The 18,177-nt window shown below is 42.8% G+C and overlaps 3 protein-coding genes across 3 annotated transcripts; all 3 read right to left on the bottom strand.

Moving 5' to 3' along the window:
• Window positions 1-1,776: 1,776 nt before the first annotated feature.
• LOC122656100 (beta-amylase 3, chloroplastic-like) lies at window positions 1,777-3,074 on the bottom strand. Its single transcript, XM_043850545.1, has 3 exons — window positions 2,895-3,074; window positions 2,687-2,803; window positions 1,777-2,568 (listed from the first exon to the last, which is right to left on the bottom strand). Exons 1-3 carry the CDS (start codon window positions 3,072-3,074, stop codon window positions 1,777-1,779), a joined length of 1,089 nt encoding a protein of 362 aa, XP_043706480.1.
• A 3,357-nt stretch (window positions 3,075-6,431) lies between these two features.
• LOC122656093 (beta-amylase 3, chloroplastic-like) lies at window positions 6,432-7,042 on the bottom strand. The gene has a single exon (XM_043850534.1). It carries the CDS (start codon window positions 6,990-6,992, stop codon window positions 6,432-6,434), a length of 561 nt encoding a protein of 186 aa, XP_043706469.1. The 5' UTR covers window positions 6,993-7,042.
• Window positions 7,043-9,022: 1,980 nt separating this feature from the next.
• On the bottom strand, window positions 9,023-13,944 carry LOC122656084 (beta-amylase 1, chloroplastic-like). The gene is made up of 4 exons (XM_043850522.1): window positions 13,409-13,944; window positions 10,111-10,321; window positions 9,904-10,020; window positions 9,023-9,787 (listed from the first exon to the last, which is right to left on the bottom strand). The coding sequence occupies exons 1-4, from the start codon at window positions 13,942-13,944 to the stop codon at window positions 9,023-9,025; spliced, it is 1,629 nt and encodes a 542-aa protein (XP_043706457.1).
• Between the last annotated feature and the right edge of the window lie 4,233 nt (window positions 13,945-18,177).

Here is an 18,177-nt window from a genome sequence, read left to right as displayed (position 1 = left end):
GTGTTGTGCCTCGGCGGGTACCTGCACCCAGGCACAGTCCCGCGCAAAATGGTCGGCGCACCCCCCTGGAAAGGTGGAAAGGATCAAGGTTGCGTCGGTCATTTTGCACGTGGATGTGCCTGGGCGCAGGTAGACGCAGAGAAACAACACCGATTAGCTTTCCTTTCCCCCCCCCCCCCCCTTTTTTTTTTTAAATAAAAGTTTATGGTCTTACGAGTTGTCATTGGAGTCTGAATTAGTATTATTACAAGTCCACTCTGAGGCCCGTTGTATTTTTGGATTTTGCTTGTTGGATTTGAGTACTGGTTAGAAAATAGGAATTGGTTTCTCCTTTTAAGGTATCCTTGCAGCAGTTATTGGATTCTTTTTTGTAGTTATTTGCTTTCTTGCTGGTACATAATGTCAGATTGTGATTTCTTCCTGTTCTTCGTTTTGTATGGATCTTGGATCTGTTCTACCACCTGCACGATATGTTGGTAATTCTCTGCTGGCCAGATCTATGTTTTGATAACTCCTCATCACTTACATCAATAGATGCACTTCTTGAATATCCTAGAATCCTTAAAAGCCTAACTTATTGCAAGATTTTCATCCTGAAATCAAATTTTTTTTATATCAAAATTCTGAGGGAACATACCTTACAAAGCCTCAGAGGACCGACATGAATGATAGCACAGTGGGTTTTGCTTTCTTTTTTAGGTCTGAAAGTCTTCTTCTCGGTGAGGGTGGAGAAACCGATTTGGATGCCTCTGTTCCTCAATATTCCTTATTTGATTCGAATGAGAATACAGAGGAATCGGAAAAAAACTTGATATGTTGTTTCGGGAAACACTAGTGGAATGCGTTGGGCTCCTCTATAGCGTGACAGGGAGTGTAGCGCACATCCAACGGCTTGTAGTGCTTGGGCACGCAGCCTAACACCTCGTCTGTGTATTGAGCTGCATGCCCAAGCACTACAGGCCGTTGGATGGTGAGCTACACTCCCTGTCGCTCTACGGAGGGACCCAAATCCCTAGTGAAACTGTTAGCTCCAAAGATAAGGGAGAGGGTTCCATGTACAAGCGTCATAGCATAGGGAGGGTGATCCAACAGTTTTGTAAATAAAGTGTAAAAAAAGTCATTTCATATGTACTTGTACGTAATTAGATATGTAGTTTTTGGGTTGAGGATCGCTGCCAGGCTGCATGCAGCCTGCACCAGCTTAGGCCAGCCAATGGGACGGCGCAGAAGCATCCAACATTGGGGCCACTTAGTCATTTTCAAGAGGAGACATTGCATTAGAAGTTCATAAAGCTTCGTGCTGCTATGGACCGTCTTAGAAAAGATCGATCTACCAAGTGAAGATACTCATAAAATATTTGAAGACAAAAAATGATCCCACTCACAGCAACTGACGAGTGGGATCCAAGTAACAGAGACCATCAAAATCCCAAAGGCCTGCTGGCACAAGGCCGGGAACCGAAATATATCATATTGGAACCATTCAAGTCCTTCTTACCTAACTCCCCATGTGAAAGAAAGATGCATGAGACTTCACCAATTTCACTTTATAGCTAGCTAGTGCAGCCCTAATAGCTTTAAGATCCTCTAGAACTTGCATTTCTAACGATAGCACTACATGTCACATTGAAGTAGAGGTGGCAACAAATATGGGGTGAAGAATTTTTGTATTGAATCTTCATTTCACTGTTCCAACATTTACATGCAGATCAATCAATTAGACATCTTTTATATGTAGAATATACAAACCAAAGAAAGATCGAGCCTGCCTGCCTTCTAAGAAGAGTATGCAAAAGCCTCAGTTGCTAATACAGAAGAAACAGATCGCGGACCATCCCCGGTGGTATAGTTTAGTTTGGATTGAAAATCATTGACTCTGGACATCTGCTCAACTAAACTGCAAAAGCGGGTCCAGTTATCATGCTTGTACAACTTTGCGTTCATTTTCCCGAAGTTCAACGAAATGGATGGATCAGTGAGACCATCTGAGTATAACATGAACATCTCTAGCACATTTTTCTGTGATGTATTATCAATCCTAGAGTCAGTAGTTTCACCCACTAGGGGTACATCACATGCCTTGGCAGCCAACACCAGTCGCTTAACAAGCCCTTCTGGACTGCTAGTCGGGTGTAACTTCTTCTCAGCTTGATCAACCAATTCAAAGCATTCACAGCACAAGGTAATCCCATGCCTGCCGAACATCTGGATGATGGGGAGGTATCCATCTCTGCCTGAGGTATTGTAATAACCTGCAGTCAATTCAGATGGATGCGATATTGTATGATAGTGCCAGAATATCCCTCCCACTTTGGCAGCTATATTCACCCCTGTACCATGAAAGATGGTTTTTGCTGCCATGCATAACCTCTCTCCATGCAGAAGCAACATCCCAGAGTACCATTCAAGAAAAAAATGACCGTAGATGGTGCGCCAAATTCCGGTACTCTTAAAGAACTCTAGCTCTTCGGGACGCTGTCTCAAGCGTGCAGGACCTGCAGGGCCTCTAATTCCCCAGTCTGGTTTTCCAGCATCTTGTGCACTAGCCCTCAAAGATGCAAGCATGTACTGATGGAGTTTCGAAGAAAAAAAATGCATCAGTAATAATGAGCAAATAAATGCAGGCGCATGCAATTGGAATCAACTCCACTAAAAGCATGCAAACAGAACTGGTGTCACCACCTACCCTATCATAGATCTGGAACTCTCCAATTTCATAAAACCGCCAATGCCATTTAAGCCTTTGAGAAGGGCTTGAAGCATATCTAAGTTCACCTGCAGGACCCATGCCAACTTGAATGTCCTGCCAAATGAATCATGTTCGATATATCAAAACTCTAACAAAAGCACAAATCTACGACCTCATCTGACAAGACAGAAAATTTTAATCTTACTGTTATAATACTCCCAAGGAACTCTCTAAATGTATCTCTGAAGTTCCTCATAAAATCTGAGTAAATTTGAACAGGTGATCGGCCTTTGAGAACAGGAAGGATATCGCAGCCCAAGGATATGTATTCTCTGCTCTTTATTCCAAACCTGTCACTATATACCAAGTCTGGATTCTTGTCCATCTCAGATAACACCCAATGAGGAAGAGGAATCCTTCAAAATGAAACAAATGTGTCAAAATCCTGTTGAGGAAAAAAAGAAAAGAAAAGCAAATCGAGTGGGGAAATTAAGAAAAATCCAAGAGCTCATGTTTTAGTGTACAAGCCCATATTGTCAGGTACAAAAATGGGATTCTAGTGATCATAGTTCACATTAGCGCTCCACTATTATGATTGAAAAAGTCACTACCAACAAAATAAAATTCTTTTACCAGATGGCATACAATTTTCATCAGAAGAGAGAGAGGAGAGAAAAACAGTGCACCACCCTCATAAAGTCTGCCCCACATCAGTTCCTCTGTAGATACTCCACTCTGTGTATCTCATTCCAAACAATACACATATTTTCTTTTAGGGAAAAAGAATTATGTCCGGGAGCATGGCCTACGCCAGCACTCCCATGTGTCTATCTTCCTCCCTTATGAAAAGACATCCCTGCCCATTGTTTGGGGAGGAGAGAGAGAGACACTGGAAGTGCTCCGGTGTAGGCCGTGCTCCCAGACAGTGAACCACTTCCCTTTCTTTTAATAAAAGAACTGCTAAACTATCAAAAGAAACATAAATTAAAGAGAAAGTGAGCACTCTAGATGATAGACATGAACATATTTCTTATATTTAATGGAACTCCCTTAAGCTATCAAATTAACTGAGACCCAAAAAGAAACAGGACTATGTTGTGCGAATAGTATGATTGTTGAGAAAAACTTGATCACATCATCATCTAGAATAGGGACTAGAAACCCACAGAATGACTAAGTACTGGTAAACTGCATGAAGGATTTGAAAATCAAGTTATACAAACTAGAAGGTTTTACACACCGATTTGAGCCTTTAAAAATAGGCTCCGCAGACACTCACGGAGGTGTATATTGAAGTTTCGAAATTGATTGGAGAAACCAATTTTGCAAAATAACAATCTTTCTTATCAATATACAGAAGGATAATGTCTGAGAAATAAAAGGAACAAGAATAAGTAGACAAACTGCATGCAGAAATTTTACTAACTGTGCATCAAAACTACCCAGAGTCATATAAAGTAATATTAATCTTTAGAAATTACACTAATTGTGCATCAACACTACCTACAGTATCCATACAATGGAATATGATCAAATCAACGTGAACCACAGTATGCTAAAATTTCTTAAAGATATAGAGTAACATTAATCTTGAAAATAAAGAAAACAAATTAAAAATCCATAACTTTTGTGCAGAATCAGAATAAAATACAAGGAAAATAAAATCTAAACATGCTTTGGACTATCTCCATCCAAAGCAGTTTTACAAGTCTGTTGACTGTTCCTAAGATGCACTGAAGCAAACGTACTTATAACCAATAAAGACATCAATATCTTCAAGCCCTAAATCATCTTCCACAAGGGGTTTTAAGTATATAACTGTTTTCAAGAGTACCAGAAGGACAAATCTTGGTCTTATCAGTCCAATGGCGGTACATTTTTTACGAGTACAAGGATCCATGTAGCCAACCCCATTTAGCGGATCTTTATCCTCTCATTTTTTACGTGTTTAGGCGTTTAGCCCAATATATCACTGTGAATTTTCATTTTCAACTGCTGCTCTGTGCAATCCTTCTTGCAGTTGGGATATGATCTTAGGTTCATTGAAGCCAAGCCTGGAAGTACACAGCTCAAGTACTAATTTTTATTGTCTATAATTCTTATACACAGAGAAAACATTTCAAGGTGAATGCCACTAAACCTTAAAAATTTATTTATTTTGGTAGTTCTAGAGGCCATGGAAATCCTAAGATTAGTGGCCTTTCTTTGGGTTTTCATCTATATTCAAGATATAGCTATTTCAGGCATACCAGGGACCAGTTTAGTCTAGTTGTGACTCCTGAAGACTCTTCTTATGGTAGTCAAATTGTTCTGAAATTTTTACGGATTAAGTATTGGAAGTCTTACCAGATGAATCTACAAGTTCTCAATTTCTGGAACTTTCTATGATATTTTTAGTAAAATTAACAGGAAAACTAGTTTTGAGAAACAATTATCCGTGTTGCAGAGTTGTGATTCATAATTTCAGCCTTACCTTCTTTGAAACTTATACCATTGGATTGCTTACTGGTTCTTGTATCTGCAAATTGAATTTTGTGTGATTTCATTAATAATGAATACTGTTAGCATTTTTAATATTTTTGAATTTACATGATTTTGTAAATTTGACCTTCTTGAAGCAATGAAATGAAACTTTCTGGTTGCAGATCAGAGGGAGAGGGGGCAGAAAAAAGGAATTTAACCAATCAGTGCAATGCACCCAGCACTCCAGCAGACAAGAACATGACATTTATAGTGGGGGGAAAAAATCAAATTAACAGGGCTCGTAGAGTATTTGGCTGCTGTGTGGCTGCTACAGCAGCTTATCAGAACTTTCATAGGCAGGTCAATGCTGCTAAGGGTGACAAAGCATTTACCATTCAGCATCTGCTCAAATCAAATACCATACCAACTTTATTAAAGCTGAAACAGTTCCATAAGTCAGCATCACATAACTGAAATGCATATTTCCTCATAGGCCTAAGGGTAGCACCAACAGATGACAATACAAGTGATAGGCCACTGGGATGGTTTTGTTATGTACAACAAAGAAAAATGACATACAAAGTGAGGAGTAACATAATGAAAGATGAAGCAAAAAGGACATGGAATTGAGGAAATGGGCTAGAAGGACCTAGGTGAAGTGGTGAAAAACAAGACATCAATGCCTATGAATTAAAATTTAACAGAGAGAATGGCTCAGGCTAGTCCAACAGCACTCCAGTGGACGGCCCAGAGTGGATGAGGTAAGGCGTGCTTGAGTTGATTTGAAGAAAGGCTTTTAAGAAACTATGAAATGGTTGGGCAAATGATTAATCACGGCCCAATTAAGAGAACCTTATGTGTTTCCGAAAGAATATGTCACATCCGAGAAACTAAACCCTTGTATGGGGCTCAAGTATCCCAAAGATCGTCGTTATTTTACCGCCTTTTTCATCGGGTAGAGACTTTCACATAGGGATCTCTCCTATAATCTCAATTTTGTTAGAGCACCGTCATCTAAGCCAGTGAACATATACATATATTTTCTTCAAAGAAAGAACTCAAGAAGAAAAGAAAACTGGAATTAGTAATACGTACTTTGAGAATCTAGAGACCAATACATTGAAATTTGAAAACGTATGAAGAGATAATGATATACAGACACCCAAACTAATCACAAAATTCTGTATAAAGATTTGAGAGAAAAAAAATCTTGATAAAGATTATAAAAAGAGTCGCATTACCTACAATCTTTTCTGCAAAAGAAAGAAGGAAAGAAGGATCAAAAAGAGCAAAGACAAAGGACCAACCACAAAGATTCACGGGATTCAGCGGGCTCAGTGCGCCACTGATGAAACGCCATAACCGCTCGAACCTTCAATTTGCAATCTCGAACCATGGCCACTAAATCCAAATACGCTCGCCAATCATAGTTCTCTGGCGTGTCCTCAACATATCCCCACCAGACCTCCATGACCACACCTTCCACGCCAGCTGCAGTGAGCGCCTTCAGCGAAAACACTAGCTTCTTCCGGCCCTCGGAGTTCCCAATCATACTCGACGCGTCAACTGGAAGTTTAACAAAGACAGAGGCTCCTTTTCGCCGTTGCGGGGGTGCGAATCCGTGCTGGAGCTCGTACTCGAGATCTTCATCGCCGGGAGAGACGGAACCGCCGGTGCCAGAGGGCTTCGAGGAATTCAAACTGAACCGAGATGGATATTGTTTCAGAGCGGTCAATGACACAGTAATCGACGGAAAGCGAACGAAGCGAGCAGGCTCGGACCTCGAATAACAGAAAGAAGCGGATATGCTGGATGGAAATGCAGAAGAAGCAATCGCCATTGCAAACCCTAACGAGAAAGATCAAGAACGCTAGAAAGACAGAACGCGATTGCGACAGTGAGAAAGGTCGTGGGAATGGTGTGGGAGTGTGGGAGTCGGAGAGTGTTTTGATTCTGTTTGCTGTTGGTAGTTACAGAGAGTATCAGAACGAAATAAAAAGAAAATGTAATAACCGAATGGACAACAGATTGCTGTCTGATCGTGTAGCGCCTCACCAGCGATTAAGGGGACAGCTGAAACGGAATTTTTAATTGCGTTGGTGCTGAATGATAAATTCACACTTCCGGTTACATAGGATACGCTAGCACATTTGTGTCCATCTCTCTTTTTTCCAAATGAAATGACTTTGACCGCTGTTTTTCTATGGTCCTACCATTGGTTGCAACCTATTAGTGTGCATCGTTGCTTTCCTATAGAGAACCCTCTCCCTACTATTATATAGGGAAAAAGATCTCTGTCCGGGAGTGTGGCCTATATCAGCACTCCCATGAGTCTATCTCTCTCTTCCTCATGTGAAAAGAAACCTCTGCCCTCTTATTTTTAGGAGGAGAGAGATAGACACATGGGAGTGCTGGCGTAGGCCACACTCCTATACATAAAACTACTTCCCTATTTTATATCATATGGGATAAACAAGCCCAGGATGCTAGAGTATAGAATCTTTGCATCCCTTACATTGACATTCTCTTTCCTATTTTTTAATTATATGAGTCCCATGTGGATGACAACATTATCCACACTTCTATTGATGTGGAATTTAAGGGTGTCAAAATGGAACTGAAATCAACCGTTTTAGATCGATCAAAATCGAACTGTAAAAAAATGATCTGCTTTTTATTTCATAGGTTCTTTTTTCGGTTTGGTTTTGATTTGCACCGTGAAACTGACAGTTTTAAATCAAATAGGTGCCGGAAAAATTCAATAAAAACCGATACATCTCAATCAAATACTAGCCCACGCACTTTTGGTTTGAAATGCACATAATTCCCCACAATGGCGTCACGGGGAATTGTCTACCGTCTTCCTTAGCTCAAAAAATGTAGGGGTGGCAATGACACGGGTTGATCCAGGTCAGGTCTATATAAATCCATATAAAATGGTATTAGGATCGGTCACTTGCAAAATTGGAACGTATCAAACGATAAGATACTGATACCTCAAATCATAGGTGGAAATGTGGAGGTAAAGTTACTTTTCCCACGAATAATAATCAAAAGTTCTACCGATTTCGTAGGACTTTGGATAGAATAGGAATGCGATTTTGAAGTGTAATATCAACAGACAAAACATTTAATGACGTTCTTTGAGCTTTTATAAGCTCATCACCCGGAGATAACCAAACAAGGTTGGGGTGGGATTTTAAAACGCCACATCAGCATTTTCCCACCCTAATTCTCCCACCGCACCTAGTACCCTCTAAAAAAATAGGGGCCTTAAGGATTTTATCTTTGATAGATTTAACGAATTTTACATGTGGTTTACCCAAGTAATTTATTTTCTATCTAATATTGACAATGAAGAAATCATATATGATATATCCATGTGGGATAACAAGTCACGTAGGAAATCTGTAGGTAATAGGGGAAATTGCGTAGATCTAGTAGATTGTAAAAAGAATTACAAAAATAATAAATATAAATTATGTTTTACCATCACAAGTTACACTGTTGAAAAGATTTACCAAATTCCCACACGAATAAAATGGCTAAATGAATAACCTAAAATACCCCCATGTAAGAGATGCATGAGACTCACCAATTTCACTTTATAGGTAGTGCAGGGCCATGGGATTGTTCCCAAACCCTAGCCTTTAATCCTGTAGAACTTGCATTACGAACGATATCGATAGCTCTACCAGTCACATTGAAGTAGAGGTGGCAACAAATAGGGTGAAGAATTTTTTATTGAATCTTCATTTCAATATGACATCTTTGTGGCAACATAGAACCATGATCAGAAATTACTACATTTGAAGATCAATCAATTAGACATCTTTTTGTTGAATATACAAACAAAAGAGAGTCTGTCTTCTAAGAGTATACAAAAGTCTCGGTCGTTGCTAATACAGAATAAACGTTTAGTTTGGATTGAAAATCAGTGACTCTGTTCATCTGCTGAGCAAAATTGCAAAAGTGGATCCAATTATCACGCCCAAATATCCTTGGGCTCATTTTCCCGAAGTTCAAAGAAATGGATGGATCAGTGAGACCATCTGAGTATAACATGAACATCTCTAGCACATTTTTCTGTGATGTATTATCAATCCTATAGTCAGAAGTTTCACCCACCAGGGGTACATCACATGCCTTAGCAGCCAACAGGAGTTGCTTAACTAGCCCTTCCGGACTGCTAGTCAAGTTTAACTTCTTCGCATCTTGATCAACCAATTCAAAGCATTCGCAGCACAAGGTAATCCCATGCCTGCCGAACATCTGGATGATGGGGAGGTATCCATCTCTGGTTGAGGTATTGTAATAACCTGCAGTCAATTCACACGGATGCGATAGTGTATGATAGTGCCAGAATATCCCTGCCACTTTAGCAGCTATATTCACCCCTGTACCATGAAAGATGGTTTTTGCTGCAATGCATAACCTCTCTCCATGCAGAAGCAACATCCCAGAGTACCATTCAAGAAAAAAATGACCATAGATGGTACGCCAAACTCCGGTACTCTTAAAGAACTCTATCTCTTCGGGACGCTGAGTCATGTGTTCAGCACCTGAAGGGCCTCCAGTTCCCCATTTTGGTTGTCCAGCATCTTGTGCACTAGCCCTCAAAGATGCAAGCATGTACTGATGGAGTTTCGAAGAAAAGATGCATCAGTAATAATGAGCAAATAAATGCAGCCGCATGCAATTGGAATCAACTCCACTAAAAGTGTGCAAACAGAACTGGTGTCCCCACTTACCCTATCATAGCACTGGAACTCTCCAATTTCATCAAACCGCCAATGCCATCTAAGCCTTTGAGAAGGGCTTAAAGCATATCTAAGTTCACCTGCAGGACCCAAGCCAACTTGAATCTCCTGCCAAATAAATCATGTTCGTTATATCGAAACTCAGCAAAAGCACAAATCTATGACCTCATCTGATAAAAGAGAAAAAATTAATCTTACTGTTATAATACCCCCAAGGAACTCTCTAAATGTATCTCTGAAGTTCCTCATAAAATCTGAGTAAATTTGAACAGGTGACCGGCCTTTGAGAACAGGAAGGATATCACATCCCAAGGAAATGTATTCTCTGCTCCTTTTTCCAAACCTGTCACAATATGCCAAGTCTGGATTCTTGTCCATCTCAGATAACACCCAACGAGGAAGAGCAATCCTTCAAAATGAAACAAATGCGTCAAAATCCTGTTGAGGGAAAAAAAAACAAGAAAAAGAAAAAGCACATCGATAGGGAAATTAAGAAAAATCCACGAGCTCATGTTTAAGTGTACAAGCCCATATTGTCGGGTACAAAATGGGATTCTAGTAATCATAGTTCATATTAGCACTCCACTATTATGATTGATAAAGTCACTACCAACAAAATAAAATTCTTTTACCAGATGGCATACAATTTTCATCAGAAGAGAAAGAGGAGAGAAAAACAGTGCACCACCCTCATAAAGTCAGCCCCACATCAGCTCCTGTGAGATACTCCACTCTGTGTATCTCATATTCTCATTCCAAACAATACACATATTTTCTTTTAGGGAAAAAGAATTATGTCCGGAAGCATGGCCTACGCCAGCACTCCCATGTGTCTATCTTCCTCCCTTGTGAAAAGACATCCCTGCCCATTGTTTGGGGAGGAGAGAGAGAGAGAGAGAGACACTGGGAGTGCTCCGGTGTAGGCCGTGCTCCCAGACAAAGAACCACTTCCCTTTCTTTTAATAAACAGAACTTCTAAACTATCAAAAGAAACCTAAATTAAAGAGAAAGTGAGCACTCAAGATGATAGACATGAACATATTTCTCATATTTAAAGGAACTCATAAGCTATCAAATTAACTGAGCCCCAAAAGGAAACAGGACCATGTTGTGCGAATAGTATGATTGTTTAGAAAAACATGATCACATCATCATCTAGAATAGGGACTAGAAACCCACAGAATGACTCGTAAGTACTGGTAAACTGCATAAAGGATTTGAAAATCAAGTTATACAAACTAGAAGGTTTTACACACCGATTTGAGCCTTTAATGCACACACTCAGGCAGGTAGTTATATATTGAAGTTTCGAAATTGATTGGAGAAACCAATTTTGCAAAACAAAAATCTCACCGTTGCCGCATCTCAATCTCTGTCTCTTTCCTGTTCAGCCACATACATGTATTTATAATTAAACAACCCAATCCTAATCTAAAGAAGAAACTAAGTAATAAAACATATAAAATAGAAACTAGACTCTAACTAGGATTCCCAATTAAGATTACAACTCAAATAGGAAACTAAATAAGTGTCTAATAATAAAAATAACACCAAAAATCAACTCCTCTAAGCCAGCAGTCCATATCAGACCTAAATCACTATTCACGTGAACAGTGTCATGAGGTACTGTTCATGTGACAGTAACTTTTTTTTTTTATTTACTTTGGTGTTCTTCATGCTTTGATCTACATCAGTTTAGCCCAATATATCTCTTTGAATTTTCATTTTCAACTGCTGCTCTGTGCAATCCTTCTTGCAGTTGGGATATGATCTTAGGTTCATTGAAGCCAAGCCTGGAATACACAGCTCAAGTACTGATTTTTATTGTCTACAATTCTTATACACAGAAAACATTCCAAGGTGAATTCCACTAAACCTCAAAAATTTATTAATTTTGGTAGTTCTATAGGCCAGGGAAATCCTGAGATTAGTGGCCTTTCTTTGGGTTTTCATCTATATTCAAGATATAGCTAGGGGGACCAGTTTGCACTAGTTGTGACTCCTAAAGACTCTTCTTATGGTAGTCAAATTGTTCTGAAATTTTGATAGATTTAAGTATTGGAAGTCTTACCAGGTGAATCTAGAAGTTCTCAATTTCTGGATCTTTCTATGATCATTTTAGTAAAATTCACAATAAAAATAGTTTTGACAAACCATTATCTGTGTTGCAGAGTTGTGATTCATAATTTCAGCCTTACCTTCTTTGAAACGTACAATATTGGATTGCTTACTGGTTCTAGTATCTGGTGTGATTTTATTAATAATAAATAGTGTTAACATTTATAATATTTTTTATTTTTGTACGTTATTTTGTAAATTTGACCTTCTTGAAGCAATGAAATGAAACTTTCTAGTTGCAGATAAGAGGGAGAGGGGCGGAAGAAAGGAATTTAACCAATCAGTGCAATGTATCCATCAGACAAGAACATTACATCTATAGTCGGGGGTAAAAAACAATTAACAGGGCTCTTAAAGTATTCGGATGCTGTGTTTCTTCTACAGCAACTTATCAGAACTTTCATAGGCAGTTCAGTGCTGCTAAAGGTGACAAAACGTTTTCCATTCAGCATCTGCTCGAATCAAATACCATACCAACCTCATTATAGCTGAAACAGTTCAATAAGTCAGAGCATCACATAACTGAAATGCAAACTTTCTCATACGCCTAAGGGTAGCACCAACAGATGACAATACAAGGGAAAGGCCACTGGGATGGTTTTGTTATGTACAACAAAGAACAATGACATAAAAAGTGAGGAGTGACATAATGAAAGATGAAGCAGAAAAGACATGGAATTGAGGAAATGGGCTAAAAGGACCTAGGTGAAGTGGTGTAAACAAGACATCAATGCCTGTTAATTAAAACTTAAAACAGAGAAAATGGCCCAGGCTAGTGCAACAGAACTCCAGTGGACGGCCCTGAGTGGATGAGATAAGGCGTACTTGAGTTGATTTGAAGAAAGGCTTTTAAGAAACTATGAAATGGTTGGGCAAATGATTAATCACGCCCCAATTAAGAAATAAGCTTATATGTGTTTCCGAAAGAATATGTCATATCCGAGAAATGAAACCCTTGTATGGGGCTCAAGTATCCTAAAGATCATCGTTATTTTTCCCCCTTTTTCATTGAGTAGAGACTTTCACATAGCACATAGGGATCTCTCCTATAATCCCAATTTTGTTAGAGCACCATCATTTTAGCCAGTGAACATATACATATATTTTCTTCAAAGAAATAACTCAAGAAGAAAAGAAAACTGGAATTAGTAATACGTACTTTAAGAAACTAGAGGCCAATACATTGAAATTTGAAAATACATGAAGAAATAATGATATACAAGCAAACAACCATCCAAATTAATCACAAATTTCTGGATAAAGATTCGAGAAAAAAAAATCTTGATAAAGATTACACAACAGTCGCATTACCTACAATTTTCTCTGCAAAAAAGAAAGAAGGAAAGAAGAATCAAAAGAGCAAAGACAAAGGACCAACCACCCAGATGTACCGGGCACAGTGCAGCACTGATGAAACGCCATAACCGCGCGAACCTTTAATTTGCGATCTCGAGCCATGGCCACTATATCCCAATACGCTCGCCAATCATAGTTCCCTGGCGTTTCCTCAACATTTCCCCACCAGACCTCCATGACCACACCTTCCACGCCAGCTGCAGTGAGACCCTTCATCTCAAACGCTAGCTTCTTCCGGCGCTCGGAGTTCTCAATCAAACTCGTCGCGTTAAGTAGAAGCTTAACAAAGACAGAGGCTCCTTTTCGCCGTTGCGGGGGTGCGAATCCGTGCTGGAGCTCGTACTCAAGATCGTCATCACCGGGAGAGACGGAACCGCCGGCGCCAGAGGGCTTCGAAGAATTCAAACATGAAGACAAACTGAACCGAGATGGATGTTGTTTCAGAGCGGTCAATGACACGGTAATCGACGGAAAGCGAACGAAGCGAGCAGGCTCGGAACTCGAATAACAGTAAGGAGAGGATATGCTGGACGGAGATGCAGAAGAAGGAATCGCCATTGCAAACCCTAAGGTGAGAGATCAAGAACGCTATCAAGACAGAACGAGATTGCGACAGTGAGAAAGGTATAGGGAGTGTGGGAGACGGAGTGTGTTTTGATTCTGTTAGTTGTTGGTAGTTACAGAGAGTATAAATTAATGCGCTCCTACCTCTAGGCGCATAAGTCACATAACCGCATAAATCACATAACCGGTTAGCCTTCTTTTTCCCTCCAAATTTTGAAACCCTCCTTTCATATGCTGAATTAGGTAATTATACTGGAAAAATATCCTCTAGGACTCTAGATAGGATAAACTAGTACCTTTTTGTCTATCTCTCTCTTCCTCATATGAAATGATCCCGCTGCTTTTTTATGATGGATATCATTTTATCACACCCTAATGGTGTGCATCTCTATTTCCCTATATCGCTTTGTTGCGTGTGGAAATCTCCGATGCTTGGTTCGCTCACGGGTGAGCCTGCAAAGACCAAGTGATGAGCACAAGAGAGTCGGTGTGGCTCCGGCCTAGGACTCTCTGATGCTAAAGTTAGATCACCAGTGCAACAGCGTAACTGCGTAGTGAAAGCAAGATGAGGAATGGTGCTCCATACCTGGGTATTTATAGAGTGAGGATGGGATGAGGCGGTTGGGAGAGTCCTCGTATGGTAGGAGTCCTTCTTTTGGAAGGCTCCCTTGCAATAGAGTGGAGTAGAGAGCTATTTTCGGGGTCGGGCTCTTATTAAGATAAGAATCCATGTAAAGTGTGATTTCGTACTGCGCTGGGATCGCGGCTCGATCCTTATCCCGTGATTCTCGGGATGTGCTGACACGGCCCAGCGATCCCCTGTGGGGCGCTATGGTAGCCTCTGTGGAGGAGGGCTCGGCCTCGGAGGTCGGCCTGGTCGGGCGGCCTTGACAGTCACCTCGGCCTGGGAGGTCGGCCCGAACGGTTGGTCTTGGCAGTCAGCTCGGCCAGGGGTTTATGGCTGACCTAAGTGAGCTCGGCTTGAAGCTCTGCCTTAGCCACCGGCTAGCTTGCGCGAGTCTGGCTCTGTCAGGTGACTTATTGGAGATGGGGTCGGCCTGGTTTCCTGCTCGGCTCAATTCAGTTCTCGGACTGAGGTCAGGTCGGCAATGTGGCAACCTCTGATAGGTGGGGTGTTTTATGCCTCATCACAGGCCCCCCCACTCATCAGGAGTCGGCTCGGCACTGATGAGTGAAGTTTCCAGGTCTGCTTGTCTGGAAGATTTTTGTGGCCGAGCCGAACTTATTTTTTGCTGTGGATTTGACGTTGCACGGTCTGACGGTTGGGCGTCAGTGCCACGTTAGCGGAGTCATTATGGCAGGCTCGGGAATTCGAAACGTCCTTTGATCTGGGCCGTTGAATTATGCTGAGCTCTGATCGGCCGTTGGATCAGTTCAACCCAAGAACTATAAATAGGTGACTCCTAACTATTCATTCTTCACTGCTCCAAGTTATTGACTTCTCGGCAAGCTCGGATTCTTTAGCTCTGTAGCGCTCGGTGCTTTCTGGTTCATGATCAGCTCGGCCTTTGCTTCGTTCGCGCTCAGCTCATCCTTAGCTCTTCTTCAACCAGTAAGTCTTCTCCTCCCAGTATGTCAGTTGGTAGTAGTCCCATGGGCGAGTTGTTCGCCGGGGTGGCAGAGGGCGCGAGTCCGAGCCGAGAGCTCCCCGCTCGTTCTCCCACCATAGACTTGTTGGGCTCGACTTCGGATGAGCCCGATGTAGTGGAGCCTCGTCAGGCCGAGGTGGTCGAGCCTCCGTTGCTACTGGAGTTCGACCACGCGGCCCGACCAATCGACGCAGATCGAGCCGAGAACTCTGGGTCGTCCTCATCCGATGAGTCAAGTGAGGGAGATTCGTCCGAAGTGGGGGTTGGCTAGGTCAGCTCGTCCGTTAATGCCCCTGAGCTCAAAGAAGGGAGTGTCGGCATCGTTTCGAGCATGATCACGGATGCCGACCTCGACTATATGACGACGACCTATGCCATCCCCGAGGACATTCAGCTCCGAGCTCCTAACCCTGGGGAGATGGCCTGCTTCATCAGGCCCGGTGAGGTGGCTCTGTACGGGACGCCTTTCAAGTACGCGTTCAGGCTCCCCGTCCTCGGCTTGGTGGACCAGATCTTGGACCACTTCCACCTGTTCCCTGGCCAGCTGGTGCCGAACTCTTGGCTGGCCATGTACGGCTTCTACGCCCTATTTTGCGAGATGGGCCGAGGTGCGAGCGTGGCGCTTTTCTCTCGGCTCTTTTTCTTGAAGAAGTCTCCAGATAAGGGGTGGTACTACTTCAGTCGCCGATCTGGGAAGAGTGCGGCCCTGGGCAGCCACAAATTTCTGGTCGGCATGCTGACCTTCAATAAGTATTGGAAGCCTCATTTTTTCTTTGCTTCCATTCCAAACAGCCCTCTCCGAACCTAGTGGAAGGAGATGAACTTGAACTACGTCAATAGGGTACTGCCCCTAACCAAGAATGAGCTGACCTCACTTGATCTAATCCCCCAGCGTCTGCCCTTTGACGTCCTTCGGCTTCAGGACGAGGGGTTTCTTCAAAGGTGGCACATGACCCCTGGTGGGAGCCCGAGCCGAGCCCGTTTTCGTTCCCGAGCTGACCTCTTTAGTTAGTCTTCATTTCTTTTTTAATTTGTTTTTGACGTTTGGTTTCTCTTGTAGTGGTCGGCCATATTCCCCCTATGGATACAGCTCGGCTAAGGGCCGAGACCCTTGCGGACCGAAGGAAGAAAAATGCAGAGAAGAAGTCCCGAGGCGAGTCCTCCAAGGCCCCCAAGGGCAAGGCCATGTTGCCCAGCCCGCCCGACGCTGTGGTCGGCCTTGAGGCCGAAAAGAGTACGGGCCCAGCGGGGTCTCCGAGGAAAGGGAAGGGCCGAAAAGGAGAGAGGAGCCCGCCGAAAGAGGCCAAATGTCAGAAGCTCTCGGTCAATCTAACGAGTGGGGGTCTTTCGCCCGTGGCTTCTCCCCCCAACATTTCCTGCTATGTCTTGGGGAGGGCCTCGGCCAGCAATGTTCCGGTGAGGCCGACCTGACACCTCTTCCCAGGGGACTCGGCATTGACGTCAGCTGCGCATGCCAAGGAATGGCTGGATGCAGGTCGGCTCGCGGCCAACAGGGAGAAACTCGAGGCGCTGTCAGACCCCGAACTCCTCTTCACCCTGTTTCAGGATTTCAACATGGTAAGTTTTATGCTCGGCTCTTATGATTAGATCCGACCTGTGTAATCTGTCCTGAGTTTTGTTCTCATGCTTTTTTGCAGGGCTTCACCAAGGTAGTGGAGACTATGCTTCGCTTTGAGCGGCTCTTGACCGAGAACCACTCCTTGGGCGTCAAGTGCAAGAAAGCCTACCAGGATGCCCAGGATGCCGTTCAAAGGCGTCGGGAGACCCAAGAGAAGCTTACTGCGGCTGAGGCCGAGGTGGAGAGCTCTAATGCCGAGGTGATCAGGAAGAAAGAGAAGGTTCGAGCTCTGCAGGCTCAGCTCACCGAGGCGAGGGAGAAGGCCAAGGAAGACCTAGCCCTAGCTCGGGACGAGGCGATCAGCGACTATCTCCAATCGAAGGAGTACGTTGATGTGTGCCATGAGATCAGGAAGCCTCCCTTTACCGAAGGTTTCGAGGCAAGCCGGGCTGATCTCTTGGCCAAGATCAGGGCGGTCTATCCCGATCTCAATCTCTCTCGTTTCGACGATGACGCGACTACTTTTGCAGGGGAGTTGGGAGATGAGGAGGGAGCCGAGGTCACCCAGGCTCTGCCCATTGAGGAACCTACGCGGATCGACCTCTTCGTCCTTGACGCTGAGCCCCAAGACCCCCTTGCCGAGCCTACTACCGCGGATGTTGTCGAGGTTGCCTCCAAGTCCACCGCCGAGGAGATTGAGATGTAAATATTTATTGCTGTTGTTTTTTTTTTTTTTTTTTTTTGGGTGATCGAATTGCCCTCATTGTAACCATGCCGAGCAGTTGGCCTGTACTGAATAAAAAATCTATTTTTTCCAGAATTTGTCCAAGTGTTTTAGCTCAGCACTCTTAACCTTCTCTTCCTTGTGTACGTTGTTCCATTTGAGGTTGTGGCCGAACTGCCGAGTCGTTCCGCTAGCCGGGCTTAGGGACTTGTCTATTTTTTACCCATGCTTCACGTGGTCGATGGCTCGGCCATGCCATGCCTGAGGTCAATGTGATTTTCACTTTGGTTAGTTAATTCGCCATTCCTATCGGT

Source organism: Telopea speciosissima, chromosome 1, assembly GCF_018873765.1.
Source record: "Telopea speciosissima isolate NSW1024214 ecotype Mountain lineage chromosome 1, Tspe_v1, whole genome shotgun sequence".
NCBI lineage: Eukaryota > Viridiplantae > Streptophyta > Magnoliopsida > Proteales > Proteaceae > Telopea > Telopea speciosissima.
The sequence above is the reverse complement of the archived record's forward strand: the minus strand, read 5'-3'. Positions and strand labels throughout refer to the sequence as shown.

Coding starts and splice junctions, on each gene's coding strand:
- LOC122656093 (XM_043850534.1), bottom strand. CDS start 6,992: ATGGCGATTGCTTCTTCTGCATTTCCATCCAGCATATCCGCTTCTTTC.
- LOC122656100 (XM_043850545.1), bottom strand. CDS start 3,074: ATGGACAAGAATCCAGACTTGGTATATAGTGACAGGTTTGGAATAAAG. Junction 2,804..2,894: donor TCCTTGGGAGTATTATAACA/GTAAGATTAAAA, acceptor TTCATTTGGCAG/GACATTCAAGTTGGCATGGG. Junction 2,569..2,686: donor AGTTCCAGATCTATGATAGG/GTAGGTGGTGAC, acceptor AAACTCCATCAG/TACATGCTTGCATCTTTGAG.
- LOC122656084 (XM_043850522.1), bottom strand. CDS start 13,944: ATGGCGATTCCTTCTTCTGCATCTCCGTCCAGCATATCCTCTCCTTAC. Junction 10,021..10,110: donor TCCTTGGGGGTATTATAACA/GTAAGATTAATT, acceptor TTTATTTGGCAG/GAGATTCAAGTTGGCTTGGG. Junction 9,788..9,903: donor AGTTCCAGTGCTATGATAGG/GTAAGTGGGGAC, acceptor AAACTCCATCAG/TACATGCTTGCATCTTTGAG.